Here is a 16,829-nt window from a genome sequence, read left to right on the forward strand (position 1 = left end):
ATAGTCTTATCTGCGCCTCTGGCTACCTCTGTAATTCAATGCTCTCAAACTAAGAGAAATATCCCTGTAAATTTAGCTCCACTCAATTATTCTACTCAGTCACACCTAGCCAGGATCACATAATCCAAACGCTCTTTGAAAGCTGAAGTAACTGGTTTGTCTTTTTAGTCAGCAATGAAATCAGCACCTGCTCGTATGTGTTACAGCACATGAAGCAGCAGATCTGCTGTAATCTGCACAAACAGCATATGATTCAGATGAGTCAAAGTCATTCCTGTTTATTCTGAGGTAATTACAATATGAACAGGGAAAAAAATACAAATAAAATAAAGATGAGTGTTCAAAAGAGTGTATTCATGTTTTGTAAGAGTACTAAAATTGTAGATTGTGCCGTGAACAGGAAGCCATAACTCCAACCATTGTACGTCTAACTGTGAAATATGGTACACAACACTATAGAGTATGTTATGTGTTACAGAAACAGAACAAAGGACTGAGTTCAGAGAATAGGATGAAAATAAATATCTTTTCATTTCCTGCAGCACATGCTGTAGTAACTACTGTTGTTATCATAAAAAAAAACCAACTCAAATATATATTGAGATGTGTGCCAGTCCTCTGCAGGTTTACAGACAGCGGAGTATGACTCGGTACATTCTTACTCGATAGTGTACGATGGTAGTTATGAATATAGTCTTATTGTTTTACTTCATGATAAGGACAAGCAATATTAATGGTTTGTGTTTAGGAGAAAAAGTATAAAAAAAAAAGTCTGTGCTTTCCTTAAGTATTTATTGGACAAAGTACTACGTCCAAGCCCACAGGAGAGAAGAGTAACCCTGTGTAGTAATCAGTGTGTAATATCCCCCTCTGCATCCTCCACAAGCTTCCACACTGGTCCCAGTCCACACTGGTCCCCGTCCACACTGGCTGCTAAGTGTCATCCTGGCTCATGGTCATTTGAGGGGTAGTGTGTGAGAACAGGTCCTCATCGCTCTGCTGCTCCTGCTGCCTGATGAGGGGGTCCAAAAGGGGAATCAGCTGTGAGAATGGGCGGGGGCTTTTTCTCCTCTTTCTTCATTTCATCCGTCATTTAAGAGGGTCCCTCTTTCCCCTGTGTATCCTGGCTACCCGACGCCTCCGCTTCAGGAGGCGGAGACGTGGAAGGCCCCTCCTCTAAAACAAACAAACAAAAGCAACAGACGAGCAGTCAGTGAATCACTTGAAACAATTTTGATCTCCTTTAGAACAGAATCCTTAGGTCAGACATCTTTCACTGTGTCCTAAAAAAAACTGTAACACTAACACTGACTCTATGTCAAGAGGTCAAGAAAAGCAGTTGTTTTTTTTTAGGTCCTTGGGTTAGTCAGCTTCACTGGCAAGAGTCCAAAGGTAAATAATGCAGGACGGAGATAATTTTAGTGTTTGTGTTTTTCCAGACATGAAAGTAAAATAACCAGGAATATAATTTCATTAAGCCCACAAACAAAACACAGTCACCAAGACACACAAGTGAATCTACCATTTCTCTGCATGTCATCTAAAGAGTTTTGGTCACATTAATTTAAATTGAAGTATGAATTTTGGGACGTGAGCACAAATAAAGAGATTCTCCATGGTTTCATTTATTCATGCTTAACATTTCCTAACTGCACTGAGAACATATGGCTAATCTGAGGTGAAAAATCAATATTTCCACTCTTCAAACACAAAATATTTCCCCATCAGCAAATTCCTATGAAGGGGGAGGGGGAGGGGGACTAATCTCAAGTCATGGGAAACAGACTCTGCATTACACTCTGACAGACAAAAAAAAAAAAAACTGTTGAATTCCTTCATGAAGATTTTGACAAAAACAAAGCAGGTCAAGGATACACAGCTGTAGGCTTTATTTAAAAAAAAAAAAAAAAAAACCTTAAATGGAAGAGTAGAAACGACATTCCCCTTAGAATCAAGGAAACTGTTGAGGAAACAGCAATTGTTAAGCGCTCTGATGACTAGAGTTATGTGTGTAGGTTGTGACAGCAGCTGATTAACGTCTGCTCTGCCCGATTTCTGTTAAACTCAGACGCAAACAAGTCTGTCCCATGGGTCCTGCTTAACACAAAGCTGACTGAGTTTATTTCTCTGGCTAAAACACAGGTAGCTCTCAAACACTCAGCAGTGCACAAATGTCAAACAACTACAGGCACACATATTTAACAAAGCACAGCGGTAGCTTTGTAACAGTGAGGCCACAGTGTAAATGCACTGCCCAAATGCTAACGGAGCTCACGTTCTTTAAAAGGTGCCAAAGCATCGATAGTCACTGCACTGATTCACGAACAAATCACAGCTCTCCAATAAAGAACTGTCCACTGTCAAGTGAATAAATATCTAATCCAAACAAAATATGTTAATCATTCCTGACTCAAGGGCAGTTATTACTCACCAAGGGAGACAGAAATTTTTAAAAAGCCATAGGAGTAATTATGGCTGTGTCTGACAGAGCACCATGCAGACAGGCTCTAAGGCCTTAGACATACCTGTGGTCTTGAGGTCCATTTGAGCCATGTCTTTGGTTAGTTCACACGTCCCAGCTGCAGCTTCATCCCCTTTAATGTCAGGCACCGCGTTCCTCCGACCCGTCCGATCGCAGTTAATAAACTCAGAGTACGATGACTCGACATCCATCATCTGCCCATGACCTGTGCTCTCATTACACCTGACAGAAAGAGAGAGAGAGAGAAACAGAGAGAGACAGAAGCAGAGAAAGACAGAGAAAACTCTGATTTGTATTCATACAGCCTAAATCCACTCTTATAGAATATTATGTTGATTGTGTGTCAACCATACTGGAGCCAAGACTGGCATGTCTGAGTGACAGACTGACTGGCGATCAGTTGAATTAGATTAAGTGTGTTGCTGAAAGAACAGTCTATGGCTACAGACCTGATGGCATAAAATGACAGTGAAACGCCATTTCAGCAAAGCAGAGAACAGAATCATATTAGATCGCACTGGATCATATCTGAGCTGAAGTGGATGATTATGTGAGGTCGTCCTTGTCATGTTGTCATATTAATATTAATGTACTGCTGACTCATATGGAACATGATCTGTATGCAAATAGAATTCATGTCAACTGCCACAAACTTTATTTATACAAATGCACTGTTTGCCACAGATCCAATTTTCCTATAAATTCATCTGACTAAACCCATTGCCAAACGAACCATGGTAATAACTACATCAGAGGTGCTATTTCTATACTGAAGTTAATTGAGTCAGCTCGTGAACTCATTTCATGGCCTAATTATGTAAGTGAGCCAAAAGCACTGGCCCAAGGCCGTCCCCAGTCCCGAGACATTCGCCTCCATTCTTCTCTGTGCATTTGTCCAGAGCACCACTCACCAAGTCTATTGCACCACAGCAAACGCTGCTTCATTTGCAGACAAAATTAAAGATAAAAACTTAAAGAGATCAATAAAAACACTTCCAGAGCTCTTCGAGATCTCTCACTCTGCTGGCAAAGTGTTTTTAAAGTGGGTGGGGTGGGGTGGGGTGGGGTAGGGGCTGAGGGTGAGAGCGTAATCCCTACAAAGAATGTATCAAGCACATTTTCGCTATTCAGCCCCTTTGTGTCTCTTCTCTCTTCTCCTCAGTCCATGTTTAAGTGGGTCATGGGTCCTGCCAACCAATAAAAAAAGACACTATACAACTGCCAGTTCCGGTAAGAACGAGAGAAGGGACTGCAGAGACGAGAAAGAATACAAGGGAGACAAAGAGTGTGCTTAAAGAAAAGAGAGGAGGCAGAAAGAGAGACAGACAGACAGACAGGCAATGAGAAATAGACAAGGAGAGGCAAAGACAGAGAGAGAGAGAGAGACAGATGGACAAGGAGAGGCAGTCCAGGAGAGAGAGGGGTAAACAGAGACAGAGAGAGGAAGAGAAGAAGCAAGGCTGTGAGGCATCATGTGAAAGAGAGGAGCTGGTGGGAGTGGAACTGCAGGCAGAGGAGATTACTGCACAGGCGTAAATCACGCTGCAGTGACTCTCTCCTAAAGCGCTCCATCAGGGTTCAGGCACACTGTCTCTAATAAAGCAACGCGAGAGAGCCAATACAGCTAATGCTTTTCTGTCAGACCACTGAGGGCCCGTAAAAATGCCTGCGTGTCTTACCCAGCGCCTGTAAAAGCTTGTGTGTGTGTGTGTGTGTTAGGGCTCGCCACACACCAGCCAGTCCACAGAATCACTGCAAGCTACACTACTGCATTATCGATTACTGGATCCTTTGGTGTGTTCGGATAGCAAATGCTATGAACACTAAATTCTTACTATGTACAATGAAAGTACACAGCAGACTTCTCCCACACACCTGTTACACATTACAGGTCTTTTTTTTTATCCTGGAACCCACAAACTTAACACAACAACTCAAAGTCTTGATGCCCAAAGTCAAGTGAGAGCCTTCAAGAGGCATGGGATGTTAGTATCGTTTCTCAAAACTGCTACACAAACTTCTCTCAGTGCACTGATGAGTGTGCTTCCTTTGGCCCCCAGCATTCACATTCCTTAAATAACATCACAGCTGCAGAGGGTTTTTTTGGGGGGGGGGGTTCTGCTCAGATACAGCCAGTGCCAAATTAGGAGTGCCCAGGGTTTGACCGGGGTGGGGGGCGTGGGGGGGGGGGGGTGCGCAGTTGCTTCTTGGGAATGCAGAGTCATGGCCTGTAGAACGGCAGAGACTGGCTCAACCACAGGAAATGCCATAAGCAGGCCTCCCTGGCCCGTTTAAGGACGAGCTCACAAACACAAAAGCACTGCTCCCCTCCAATTTGTGTGTATATGCATATGTGTATATAAATCCGTGTGTGTGTGTGTGTCCATAACCAAATACCAACATGTCCATACTTAACATAAAAAACATAAAAAAAGACTGCGTTAGACTTCTAGATCACATAAGGTTTTCTATGGGTCAGAATGCCGGTTTAATCAGCTGAGAGAATAAGCCTTGGCATATATGCTTACAAAAAAACGTTTTCATTTTATTGACAACAGCCAAACAAAGAGAATAAAGTCTCAACGAGAGATTTTAATGTTGTTTGTATTCAGAGCTGTAGGGAAGCTACAGTGGATAGAGTAGTCAGGTTTTACATTCCATCCTCCATCCTGTTTCAAAAGCCATCACGGTCTCTCTAAGGCCTGATTGTGTTAATGACTGTTACTCGGCGCTGTTGTTTTCCTACAGGTTATGGGGAGGAACATTAACTCGCCATGCTGCTTTGTTTAATTTGCTCTTAATGACTTGTTGCTCACACACCTTATTAACAGCACTATCACAAAATCATTAACAAAATTATGTTACTATAGAGACAGTTACCGCTGTTTGGGTCTTTTTGATGTTTGACATAAACAGTGATGTCGAGGCAAAACTACATCTGCTAATTTCATATTGTACATCAGACTTAAAACATCCAGTTAAAAAAAAAAACTTGCACATTTAGCCTGAAGTAACAAATATTCACCGCATACTTTATCATCTTTTCGTATTTCAAAAAAGAACTTTATTTTACGTATCGTGAAAGTTTGAAGGATCAAGTCATCAGTGGATCAGATATCAGTGTTTCTTTCCATGCCATTAAAGGAGAACTGTTTAGCATATAGTTTTGGCTTTCTCCAACAAGACTTTTTTTTTTTATTATTTATCTTCTCCATTTCATTCCAGTAAGTAACATAATGCTGTACAATTGTAACTTGATATGTGTTACCTGCCAAATGGCCCATTTAAATAAATAAGGTCCTTTATTTGTTGAGAAAGCAACTCAATGCAAGACACCTGCCCTCTGCTGGGACACACAGCTGCAGCTGGTGCAGGTCTCTTAGGTGTGCTCCCGGCGGGGGCAGCTCCCTTGAGGAGGAAGGAAAAAGAGAAAAAGACACTGCATCTCGTTTTGGTGACAAAAGCAGTGAAAAGCCTCAAAATCCATCGAAGCTCAAAACCACAAGAACAGAGGCTAGTAACACTAACATACAGGATGTTTCATTCTGCACTGCTGGGCTAAAATGCTACAGCCATAAAAGAGCACTGTTTATCTGAAAAGATGATGATCTTGCTAACCTTCAAAGCACTTCTATTGCTTTTTAAGAAGGTCTTTAGATATGAATATTTAATCATTCCAGACAGGCTCTCAAGAGCAGAATGAATGGAGCTGTCTCAAGAAAAGGACAATGACTAGCCAACACCAACACAAAATACAGCCAATAAATTACATCTCCTTTTTCAAAAAAAAGTTTAAAGAACCCAAATTGTCATTCGATTCCTTATTTTCTTGGAGTGACATCCAACAACCTTTAATTGACTAAAAGTAGTAGCAATGCTTGGTTGCCTGTTTTGGGACAAGACCACTGAACCCAGTCTAAATGGCAGTTCACTTTGTTCGCATAGCGTGTACTTCTTATAGCTTTTTCCAGGAACATGGTGCGTACGCCCATTCAATGAACAAGTCATTTCACAATACAACTATTATGTGCGTAATGGAGAAATGACCACTCAGAGAGATCCTGGGATTGCTGGGAGTGCGTTTTATTTCTGTAATCAGCCTTGGCAAACAGAGGACCATTAGGTCCTCCCATCCACATACAGGCTGCACACTCTTGAGGGCCTGGGTATCTCTGCAGTATAGTGAGCTCAGAGACATATCTACTGTACAAACAAAGACTGGGAGATAATAGAAAAACATCAGTATGTTGCTTCAGACAAATCCTCATGAACAAGGTAGTATATTGGACAAATATCAATCCAAGGACTGATGTCGAAAAAATCCTCTGAGAGTGCACAGTGCAGACGGTCCTGTGACGCAACAGTGCACGTCAGTGTAGGTCTAGACGATCACATGATTATTCTATGTCTTAGGGGAGAAATGTGGCTAACAACATGCCACTTCCTCCTTTGGGCAAAGCTGGCCAGCCACTTAAAAGAAAAAAAAAAGTGATCCTAGTTTAGCTTCTAATGATGCAAATCCAACATGTCAACAATGCCAAAAACTACAAAGGAGTTGAGGGAATGCATATTTGTCCTGATGTCAAAAACGGGACTATACAAACAGAACAACCCCTCTGGGATGAAAATATTAAGTCATACCAAAAAAAAAAAACCCCCAAAAAAAAAACATTGAGCAGTGACTCATTTGGAGAAACTGTAACCCAAAGAGCCCAGTGAAGTCAGTCACCGTGAGCAAGAAGTTCTGAGATCCTCGTCTGGGAATGATAGCGGTATAACGGAAGCCACTGATCAAATCTGGATAAAATGGGGGGAAAAAACTACTGTTTTTCTCAAAATTGAACTGCCACAGCTTCATTAAAGAAGTAATAATTCATTATGGGGCCCAATACATTACATGTTCAGCACATCTCCAGAGTTAGTATTTGAATGGAGGAGCTGGTGGACAGCATGCAATGTTAGCTCACAGAGGTACTACGAACAAAGACTAACCTGCTCAGTCAGGCAACATGAGTCAGCAGATATGCTTTCACTGAACCATTAATAGTGAAGGTACTGCTAGAGCCATCTGAAATTGAGCTCTTTGTGTCCTCTAAGGCACAATGAACACATTATCCAGAGTAACCCGTGTACAAATTATAACTGTAACTGTGTGTTCCTCAGGGATCTGTCTAGTGCTTCATATTCTCCACGCCCAATCTGAAATCGGTCACCTCGTTTCTCTCAATCTGCTAAAAAGAGGTTTTAAAACGAATGCATCACTGGTTTATAAAGCCCTCTCCTCACAAGGGATTAGTGAATGTGGGGCGAAAGAAGAGTTATCCAAATATAAATACGGACGCATCATTATGAACACACACAGAAAAAAAAACAAAACAAAAAAACACTTTTTCGGAGGATGTTTACATTAACAAGAAAGCCTTTTCAGAGACCGGAATTACTTTGAGCAGCAAACAGCTCATAAATCTCTCGAAACATTTCAAAACCAGTATGAGCAAGCAGAATTTACAAACAGCTCTTTCTTAATATCCCAATTAGACAAGAATGTGTATGTGCCAACCAGAGGCTTCTCCAACCACTCAGAGGTCACCCTCACAAACAGCATCTCTCAGACATCACTGTCCTCGAAAACTAAAGACGAGAACAGCAATAAGAAAACCAAAATCTTCTAATAAGCTGTAATAGGAAAACTGAAAGGTTCTAACTTTCCCTGCCTTCAGGTAAGAATTACAGCACTGGAGAGATGCTTTTAATCAAGTTGAAGAGATTTGAACTTTTCGTGATTATAGGCTTTTTATTCCTTAGATAGGCTTGAAGAAAGGACAGTATTAATTCACATGATGTCAGCAGCTGTTGGTTTGGAAAATGAGGCCTACTAAAAACAGGGAAGTCGTATTTCCTTGGCCAGACAAGCATTGTTGCTTTGTGGTGGGTTTTTTTTCCTTTAAAAAGTAAATAATCCGAAGCTGAATCTATTCAGTACTCACAAGTATGGGGCCAGTGTATCCTTCCTGTTTTAAGGGCCCAGCTTTGTTCTCCACACTTGCTTTTGACAGACAGCTACCTCTCCAGATCAAGACAAGTCTTGTCTGCTATTCAACAAGACAATGCTGAAACTTTTCCTGTATCAGCCACAATTTCTGGAATTAAAATATCCACCAAACACATTCCAAATTTCACAAGACGCTCCCTCAAACTCAAGCGATCATGTATTCAGATATTCAGTCTTAAAGATAAATGAAACTACTCATTGCTTGTTTTTTTCTTTTTTGTGTGTGCGTGTGTGTGTGGTGTGCGTGCGTGTGTGTGTGTTCATGTGTGCTGGGGGGGGGGGGGGGGTTGAGAGCATCATCAGCGCAGATGGAGGTAGCACTTCAGGAAAGACAGTGGATGACCACAGTCTAGCCCATAAAGCCTCACCCACACATGACTCATACCCATCATCTCACCTCTTAACCTAAACTTGACTCTACACAGTGACCACTGCCTGTCACCTTCCACAACAAAGACTTCAAACACATCAAAACAGTGCTGCTGACTAAAGGACCCTCACAAAGCCGTAGAAAAGCAAAGGCCTTTTTTTTTTTTTAAACAAATCATATTTCATGTTAAGATCTCCACGTTTCCCAGAAGCTCGCTCTGCTTCCATGCCTCTAGGCTAAAGTCATCAACATCTCTGCGTGAACAGCTACAGATGGATTGCTCTGGTTGCCACATACTGCAGTCGACAAAAAAAGCGTGAAAGAAATACAGCCGCAACTTATCTCATTTTAAATGTGGCATTCTCAATAACGTTTATGAAAGAGAGGAGAGTTTAAAAACCCAAAAGGAGTCCCGAATGACAGTGTGGCTTTTTTCCTATGTAGTGGGTGACAGAACGTGAAATGAAACCAAAGTAGTCTCAGAAAGAAATAAAACGTCGATTGAAGATTCTATAAACTCTGACATGCCCTGCATCAGAAAACCAATAATGTATCCATTCCATCAACAACTGCGGTACTAAAGCTTCAAATTTCAGACCTGTGAACAGCCTCTAAGCTGAAAAAGAGCTGTGCATGTCTTTGGTTGCTTATACCAACAATTAATGGATTAACCATAAGTGGTAGAACAGATTTTAGTAAACTGAAGCAATGCTCATTGGAATTTAAACAGTGTGGTCACAAATATGTGTGTGTTTTGGAAAAAATGTAATGAAGAGCTGAAGATTCTCATGCCAGATAAAGGATCTTCCCAAAAGCTTTAAATTTGAGATACCAAAATAAAATAAGTGCATGTATCAAAGTGAATTAATGAGGAATTAATAGGTAAATTAGGGATTACGGAAATAGAGGAAGTATAATTTTCCTATGTTCACCCTTTTTTCCTTTACTAGACATGAGAGGAAAAAGAAGAGGAGAAGGAGGTATTGGCAGCGGGATTTCCCCTTACTGGAGCTAGAGTTGAGGTAATGGGAAAACAAAAAGGGTGTTGCCCAGTAACCTTTACTACATCACACTTGCCTTTAGAATAAATCCAAGAGACAGCATTTCATATTTTGGAAAACAGAGAGTAGGCCAGGCAGTCATTTTCCACAGGGAATAAAGCGTCACATTTCCACATTGCTGCTCCACTGACCAGAGAAATGGTTAAAGCATGTGAAGGCTAACACATACAAACGACTTAGCCAGTCAGTTTGAGGCAAGTTTAAAGATTGTGGAGCTGTAGGTTTACATCTTTTTAAAACCAGAAAGTGCTTTTATACTGAAAACACATTTATTTTCCAGTGCACTATCTGACTGTATTATTAAGCAATGAGTCAAAGTTCTAGATGACAGTACAGATTCATAGACAAGACAGGGAATGAACGTAGGAGTCAGAGTGAGGGAGTCCACCAGCATGGTCTAGACAAAAGCTAGGGGACTTCCACATGAGTAACTGACTATTTGAGACAAGCAGTAACGTGCCTGCCTTAGGAGGAACAGGTGGTGAGACAGAGCAGGCGGCATGACTAAGTGAACTATCTAATAGGAGGAAAAGTGATCACTGTTCTAATGCACAGGACCTCACGTGGTGATTGCTCTAACAGGGCTTCAGGGACAGAAAGCTGTGCTTTCAGTTTGGAATGCCAGAGCCGGTTTCTGTTCAGCCTCTCCTTTTTTGTTTCGTTTTATTTTTGGGTTCTTGTCTGGTGACATGACCTACGTGGCCTTCTTAACTTTTTATGCCCATTTGTTATTTATTATTGCTTCATCATTGAAAACATTATTTGGTTGGACTTAGACAGGCATTTATGAACTTTTTATTGGCTTTTTTTTTGTTCTTTAAGCACAATGCCACTTGATAAACTGAAACTCACCTAGATAATCATTGTCTTTTTTGTCCCTTTGATTACTGATAACACAGTGTGCTAATGTAATGTTAATGTATTTCACTAAACATGCTGACTGCCCTTATCAAAACTGACTCATCTGCTAGTGAAAATCTTATCACTTGAGTAGAGCTCTACCCTGATTTTAAGAATGCTCTTGAAACCATCAGGGGAAAGAAAATTAGAGGGAAAATGTCTAAAGGCTCCTTCAGTCTCTACTTGCTAGATGGTGAATAAGGGAATTTATCATTAAATGCTCTGAAATATCATGAAGGTTGGAGGGGGAAAAAAACTTTTTTCCAATCAAAATGCTTTTAAAAATAGACCCACCCATCTCAGATTTATGTGAGGTCAAGAAACTGTCAGGCAAATGGAAAACATTTTGTTCTCCAAGATGTCTCATGGTTCAGGAAGAATACATTTCAGCCTGTGCTTCTAAAGACCACTGTGGGTGCACAGATGCACTGCTCTCATGTGAAATATGCTATGACACAAATTATTCATCTAAAGCAGAGGGAACACCATGCACCCTATAGATAGAGTATACAATGATGACTAGTATACATAAAGCCCATCCAGCAAAAACAATTGTTAAGATTACGGTAGCGAACATCTCGCTGTACATGAAGGCAGTTTTAAGAACCACCTTCCCTGGAACAACATACTGACCTGTAGCTTACACGTAGTTTAAACAAGCACAGCAAGGACCTTGGATCTGTTGCACCTCACCTACATTAAGACTGCCGCAAATATTTAGAAATCCCTCCAAATCTGATTCCTGCTATAGATGACATGGCAGGAGCCTGCACTAAGAAGACCCTGCCAGCCCCTGGTCTATTTCTGCTCACATATTAACCATACAGTTTTAACAGGAAGCAGGTGGGCTGCCTGTCAGCAGTGTTTATGGCCCTCTCCCAAGCCTATGGTGAGAGATAGAAAATGACAGAGGAGAATAAACAGGATCACAAATGCATTACGTTACAACCAAAAGAGCAGCATGAGAGAGAGAGGGGGGGGGGGGGGGGGAAGGAATGCATGTGTGTTTATTATGATTACTAAATATGGGCATTGATAATAAAGGATTCGTGGAACGCTAATGTCCTGAGGAGGTTTTTTTTTTTTTTTGGACATAATGTTTTCAGATGGTTATCTCCGTCCATGCAATTGGCTGGTCCTTAATAGTAGAAAATAAAGAGAAAGAAAAGTGAAAGTGTGTCGGGTAGCTGTGGTTTAGTGCCACTACATCATTATGATAACTACAAAACTATGAAAACCATTGTGTATGAAAAAGCAGCCCTTTTTGACCACAATATTTAGATGGGTATGAGAAAATAAGACAATAACACATCAACAGACTGAACAAAAAAAAAAAAAAAAAACTGGAGAAAACTTTGTCATCTCTACTGGAAAATGTGAAACCACTGACTGACATGTAGGATCAGAGAGAGTTAAAAACTGCACATAAGTGTATGTTCATCAATACCTTTAAACACTAGTGACTAAAACCACATGACAAGTTTGTTCCATTATTCCAAAACACTAGCACCAAACCCACAAAACTCCAATTATACGGAAACATGTCAGATTGGCAAGAGACTCCCAACAGCTGTTTGGTCTTCCAAAACACCTGTTTTGTTGCTTTTTCTTTTTCCGCTGCCCTGCCTTGATCCCCATATCACTCAACATAACCCATGTGCAACCTGTCATCCGCATTTTCCGGACCTCACACTCTCATGTTAGCTTTGGGGTACTCACCAAGCCTCCTCCAGAATGGAAGCGTCTGACACCCAACAGCTCTGGACACATCTACGAATGTAAATCGATTGATATTCCAATTAGGAATGGCTCTCAGATGTGAAGAGCAGCTGGTGTGCGCCGAGACCTCTTTTTGGGTTCCACCTGGAAGGAGCTCTCTCGTGATGTGGCTTTCTACATTACCACCAATCAAGCCATCCTACTCAACAGCAGCAACAGCAACACCGCGCCTTGCCTCGCCTCGCCTCCACCGATTAGGGAGGATGTGGGCGGAAAGTGATTCGATTTGCTCCCAGTTGTGAGGGGAGAAGAGAGGCGGAACAACATATAACCAGGCATTTAGTCATTAAGATCTGCTGCGGTGGTAACATAGAGGATCCTCAACAGCCACGTCCTGCGATGCAAATGACTGTAACTGCCAAACATCAGTCCTTCAGTATGTTTTAAAGTGATGTTAAAAACACATGGAAGAAGACAGTATGAGAAAACTGTCTTCCCATCACATGAATAATGGCAGTAGAATGTTTTATGGAGAGATGAGAGCGAATTTGTTAGTAAATTTTTTGTCAAAATTTTACACACAATAACAGTCTTAAAAGGCTCACTCAGTGGTCTGTCCACAGTTGTTTGTCTAAATTTGGCTTTTTATAAACATGAATGACTGATAGTGTATTATCAGAATACACAAAGAGTCGGAAGGAAGAAAACAGAAGACACCCACTCGTGTGTCGGGCACGGCTCAGTCAGAGCTGAAGAACAGTGATGTTCCGAGTGTATATATCATTTCCTTATGACCGGTTCTATGATCAGTTAAAATCAGTAAGATCTTATTATGAAGCCTGGGTCAGTGTGATGTATGGTCTTTGTAACTGTATCACTGTGGATATCCAGTGTGAGACCTTGTAAACTGCCTTTGTCGGTTTTTTACACATAAACTGAGCAGCTGCTCGTCCACTCTGGATTAATCAGTTGGTCACTATCAGCGAGGCCAGTAGGCCAACTGACCCTCTCCCCTCCATCCAAAAAAAGAAAAGAGAGACAGAGAAGGTGCTTTGCTCTAGATACTAAGTAATCTCAATGGTTGGTTTCGGTTAATCATTGATGGCAACCACTCTCTACGCTCAATCAAATCCAACTCGCTCATTTCATGCAGAGTAACTTTTCAATTAAGCCAGAATGGCCAAGCGAACAAAGTGCACTTACAAAGCTAAGTAGTGATGACAAATTACACTAAATGCCCCTACTGGATCAGCGCTGATGATTTCTAAACATTCACTTATGAAACTGAAGGAAGTCGCTCTGAAAACCTAAAGAGTGGTCCTCTTTGCTCATCTCTGGTTTGCTAATCTAGAGAGCTGCAAATGGAGGCCGTATGGAATCAACTGGCATAACCCTATAGCCTCTGTAAAAATGAACAGATGAAAAGCAGCTCTGAAATGAGAGAATACATCTATTCATTTCTTCAATCCAGAATGTGCCTCAGTTCATGATCTGTTGGGCTGTGAGTCATAGGATTAAATGAGGAGAGTAGAGACAAAGCACCACAGAGAAATCAAAAAAGTAAAGAACTGTCACATAGTCTATTTTGAACACACAGTTCACATGACCATAAAAGTTCTTCCTTTCGATCAAAGCTGACAAACAAAAAAATTCTCTCATTATAGCCCACTTAGACTCTGTGGCTGAAAACGATTTTTAGCACAAAAGGCCTCTTCTTGTGGTTTGGCTAATGCTCACGTGAAAGGGTGACGCGACAGAAAAAAAAAAAAGGAGTGACACTTACTCCCCACAAGCAAACTAAGGAGCTAAAAAAAGACTGTCCAGTGGCCTCCATGTAGAACAGGGAACAGAGTGAGAGCTCACCAACACAGAGGAATAACCTACAAAGGCATATTTTCCATAATAATCAGCATTTCTCTTGTGAAAGCAAGAACAAGGTGCAAAGATGAGTACTACTTAAAGTAAAGGAAAAATCAATAATCAATTAATCAATAAAAGATGCTCACAAGGATTTACCTTTCTGAAAAATGTACCATTTGAATGCATCTTCAACCATTTCAATATATGTGTATATTGAATATATATATACACACACACATACACATACACGACATATACATATATTACAATTTCTTACAGCAAAACGGCAACGGGCTGCTTCATGCATGTGACTCCAATGCACCAGATTTCAATTATACAATTTACCATTTTGAGTTGAGACATGTAATTTATATATACACATTCTCCACTACCTAGGACCATATTTCCTAAACTTTACGTGAACAGAAAAAAACTGACCTTAAGGTCAGTCCTGTTATCTCAAATTAGTACTGCCAACAGTTCTGCAGCTTTTGGCACACGACCCATCAAACACTACCAGCTCCTGACACACTGACAGAATGATTCAGTGAAGCTCGGTTTAAAATCTAAATTATTTTTGTATTGTTTTGTTTTGTTATCATATTTAGCTTTGTTTCCTAGTTGTCCATTTGGTGGATTTACTCTGGCGCCCTCCTCCGATAATATGACCGACTGATTGTTTGTTTAATTTTGACAACAACCTCGCAGGGAAGTTCTTATCCCTCAAAATGCGTCAAAATAAATGTTACAGTTATATTTTCCCACCCCAAGACGACGATTACGTCTGTGCAAGCGGTGCTTATCCAGATGACAGTGATGAAAATGGTCAAAACACAACTTGGAACGCCGCGGAGGATTCTGTCGGACGTTTGCGTTCTTTAGTGACATAAACAGAAACAATGATCAGCCTGCCAAAGTACGTTAACTTGAAGAGACGAACAGAGACGAAATCACCTGTAACTTTTTTCAGAGATGCGAATCTCTGGTACACTCTCCTGTAACCTTCTAAACAATAGAATTCCCGTTTGATGTTCGCCCTGGAGCGGATTCTGAATGGCTGAATGACGCCAAAACGAGTGTGTTTCTTTAAGGGGCTCTTTTAAAAATCCAATTATCCTCTATTCTCCGACCGACGGCAACAATAACACTGAATCAGCAACATAAATATGCGGTGACAAAATCTGTCCATTGTTAGAGTGCAACAGCGACTAACCTTGATACGATCGACTTTCCTCCACTTGTTAAAATGCAATTCAATTTCGGTGGATGTTCAACAGTGAAGTTTTCGGTTCACTTGGTAGCATTTCGAAGGAATCCTCTAGATGAGACAATTTTTATTGGTGTTGGAAAAAGACTGAATTTGAGAGCAAGCAGAACAAGCCCTATGCGTTTCTTTGACAACCCTAGATAACAATGAGAGGGCTACGTCTTCAAACAGCTGTTTCCAAAATGGAGTTATCCCACAGCCAATCACACTCCGTTTTAGGGACCTCAAGCCCACTTAACAACAGGAACATTTCTTAACATGTTTCATCGCCCATAAAGGAACCGTTTACTGACAATGCAGATAAAATAAATAAATAAACATGTTAAGAAACCGATGCATGAAGACTTTATTCAAAAGTGAAAAAGATCCTTTATCCTTTATTGCCATTAACACCTCAATTGAAATGTCTGCTGTTTTGTGTGATCTCCTCGCTTCTTGTTCGGTACAAAGTTTTTATTGCGAATGTGCCTGATGCTAGAATTAGAAACAAGGAATTTTACGTGTTGTTTGATGTCATGACAAACATAGAGTGTCTACCGTGGCCGCCATGGCTTTTCATGTTGTCAAGGATGTAATGTACTCTTATTTATTAACGAAGGTGCAACAAATCTATATTCTAGTGTATTAGGCCTATTACATTTATATACAGCAAAAATACTGCATTCTGGTGTTTCATTGCAAATTTAGGGAAAGTCGTTTAAGTTTTACATTTTTTTAAATTGAAAAGAAAAAAAAAGGATTGCTGTGCGCGGCAGCATCATGTTAACCATGTGACGATTTAGAAGTTGGAGTCACACTTAAAACTTGCGACCCTACCACCAGAGCACAACATTGATTATCTGTGTACTGCAAACGCTTGTCTCTGCTTCACGCCCTAGCTTTGCATTATGGAAATATGTCTCTCACTATATGCCCCTTCGTGCCGCCTCGTGGCCAAGATAGGATTCGTATTCAAAAATGGAACTCTCACTCTTGACGCTTGGTCTAGTTTGAGCTTCATTGACTAAACGATCAAAGTGATGTAAAAACTCATTTAACCTTCATCAAAATGATGACATCGCTTGGATGATCTATTACTCAGTGAACATTAAACTGTATTGGGAAGTGTGTGAGTTTTA

The 16,829-nt window shown here is 40.8% G+C and overlaps 1 protein-coding gene across 1 annotated transcript; it reads right to left on the reverse strand.

The window, feature by feature from the left end:
- Positions 1-262: 262 nt before the first annotated feature.
- Positions 263-15,803, reverse strand: pkig (protein kinase (cAMP-dependent, catalytic) inhibitor gamma). Its single transcript, XM_030768017.1, has 3 exons — positions 15,658-15,803; positions 2,526-2,704; positions 263-1,176 (listed from the first exon to the last, which is right to left on the reverse strand). Exons 2-3 carry the CDS (start codon positions 2,674-2,676, stop codon positions 1,094-1,096), a joined length of 234 nt encoding a protein of 77 aa, XP_030623877.1. The 5' UTR covers positions 2,677-2,704; positions 15,658-15,803; the 3' UTR covers positions 263-1,093.
- Between the last annotated feature and the right edge of the window lie 1,026 nt (positions 15,804-16,829).

This window comes from Chanos chanos, chromosome 3 (assembly GCF_902362185.1).
Source record: "Chanos chanos chromosome 3, fChaCha1.1, whole genome shotgun sequence".
NCBI lineage: Eukaryota > Metazoa > Chordata > Actinopteri > Gonorynchiformes > Chanidae > Chanos > Chanos chanos.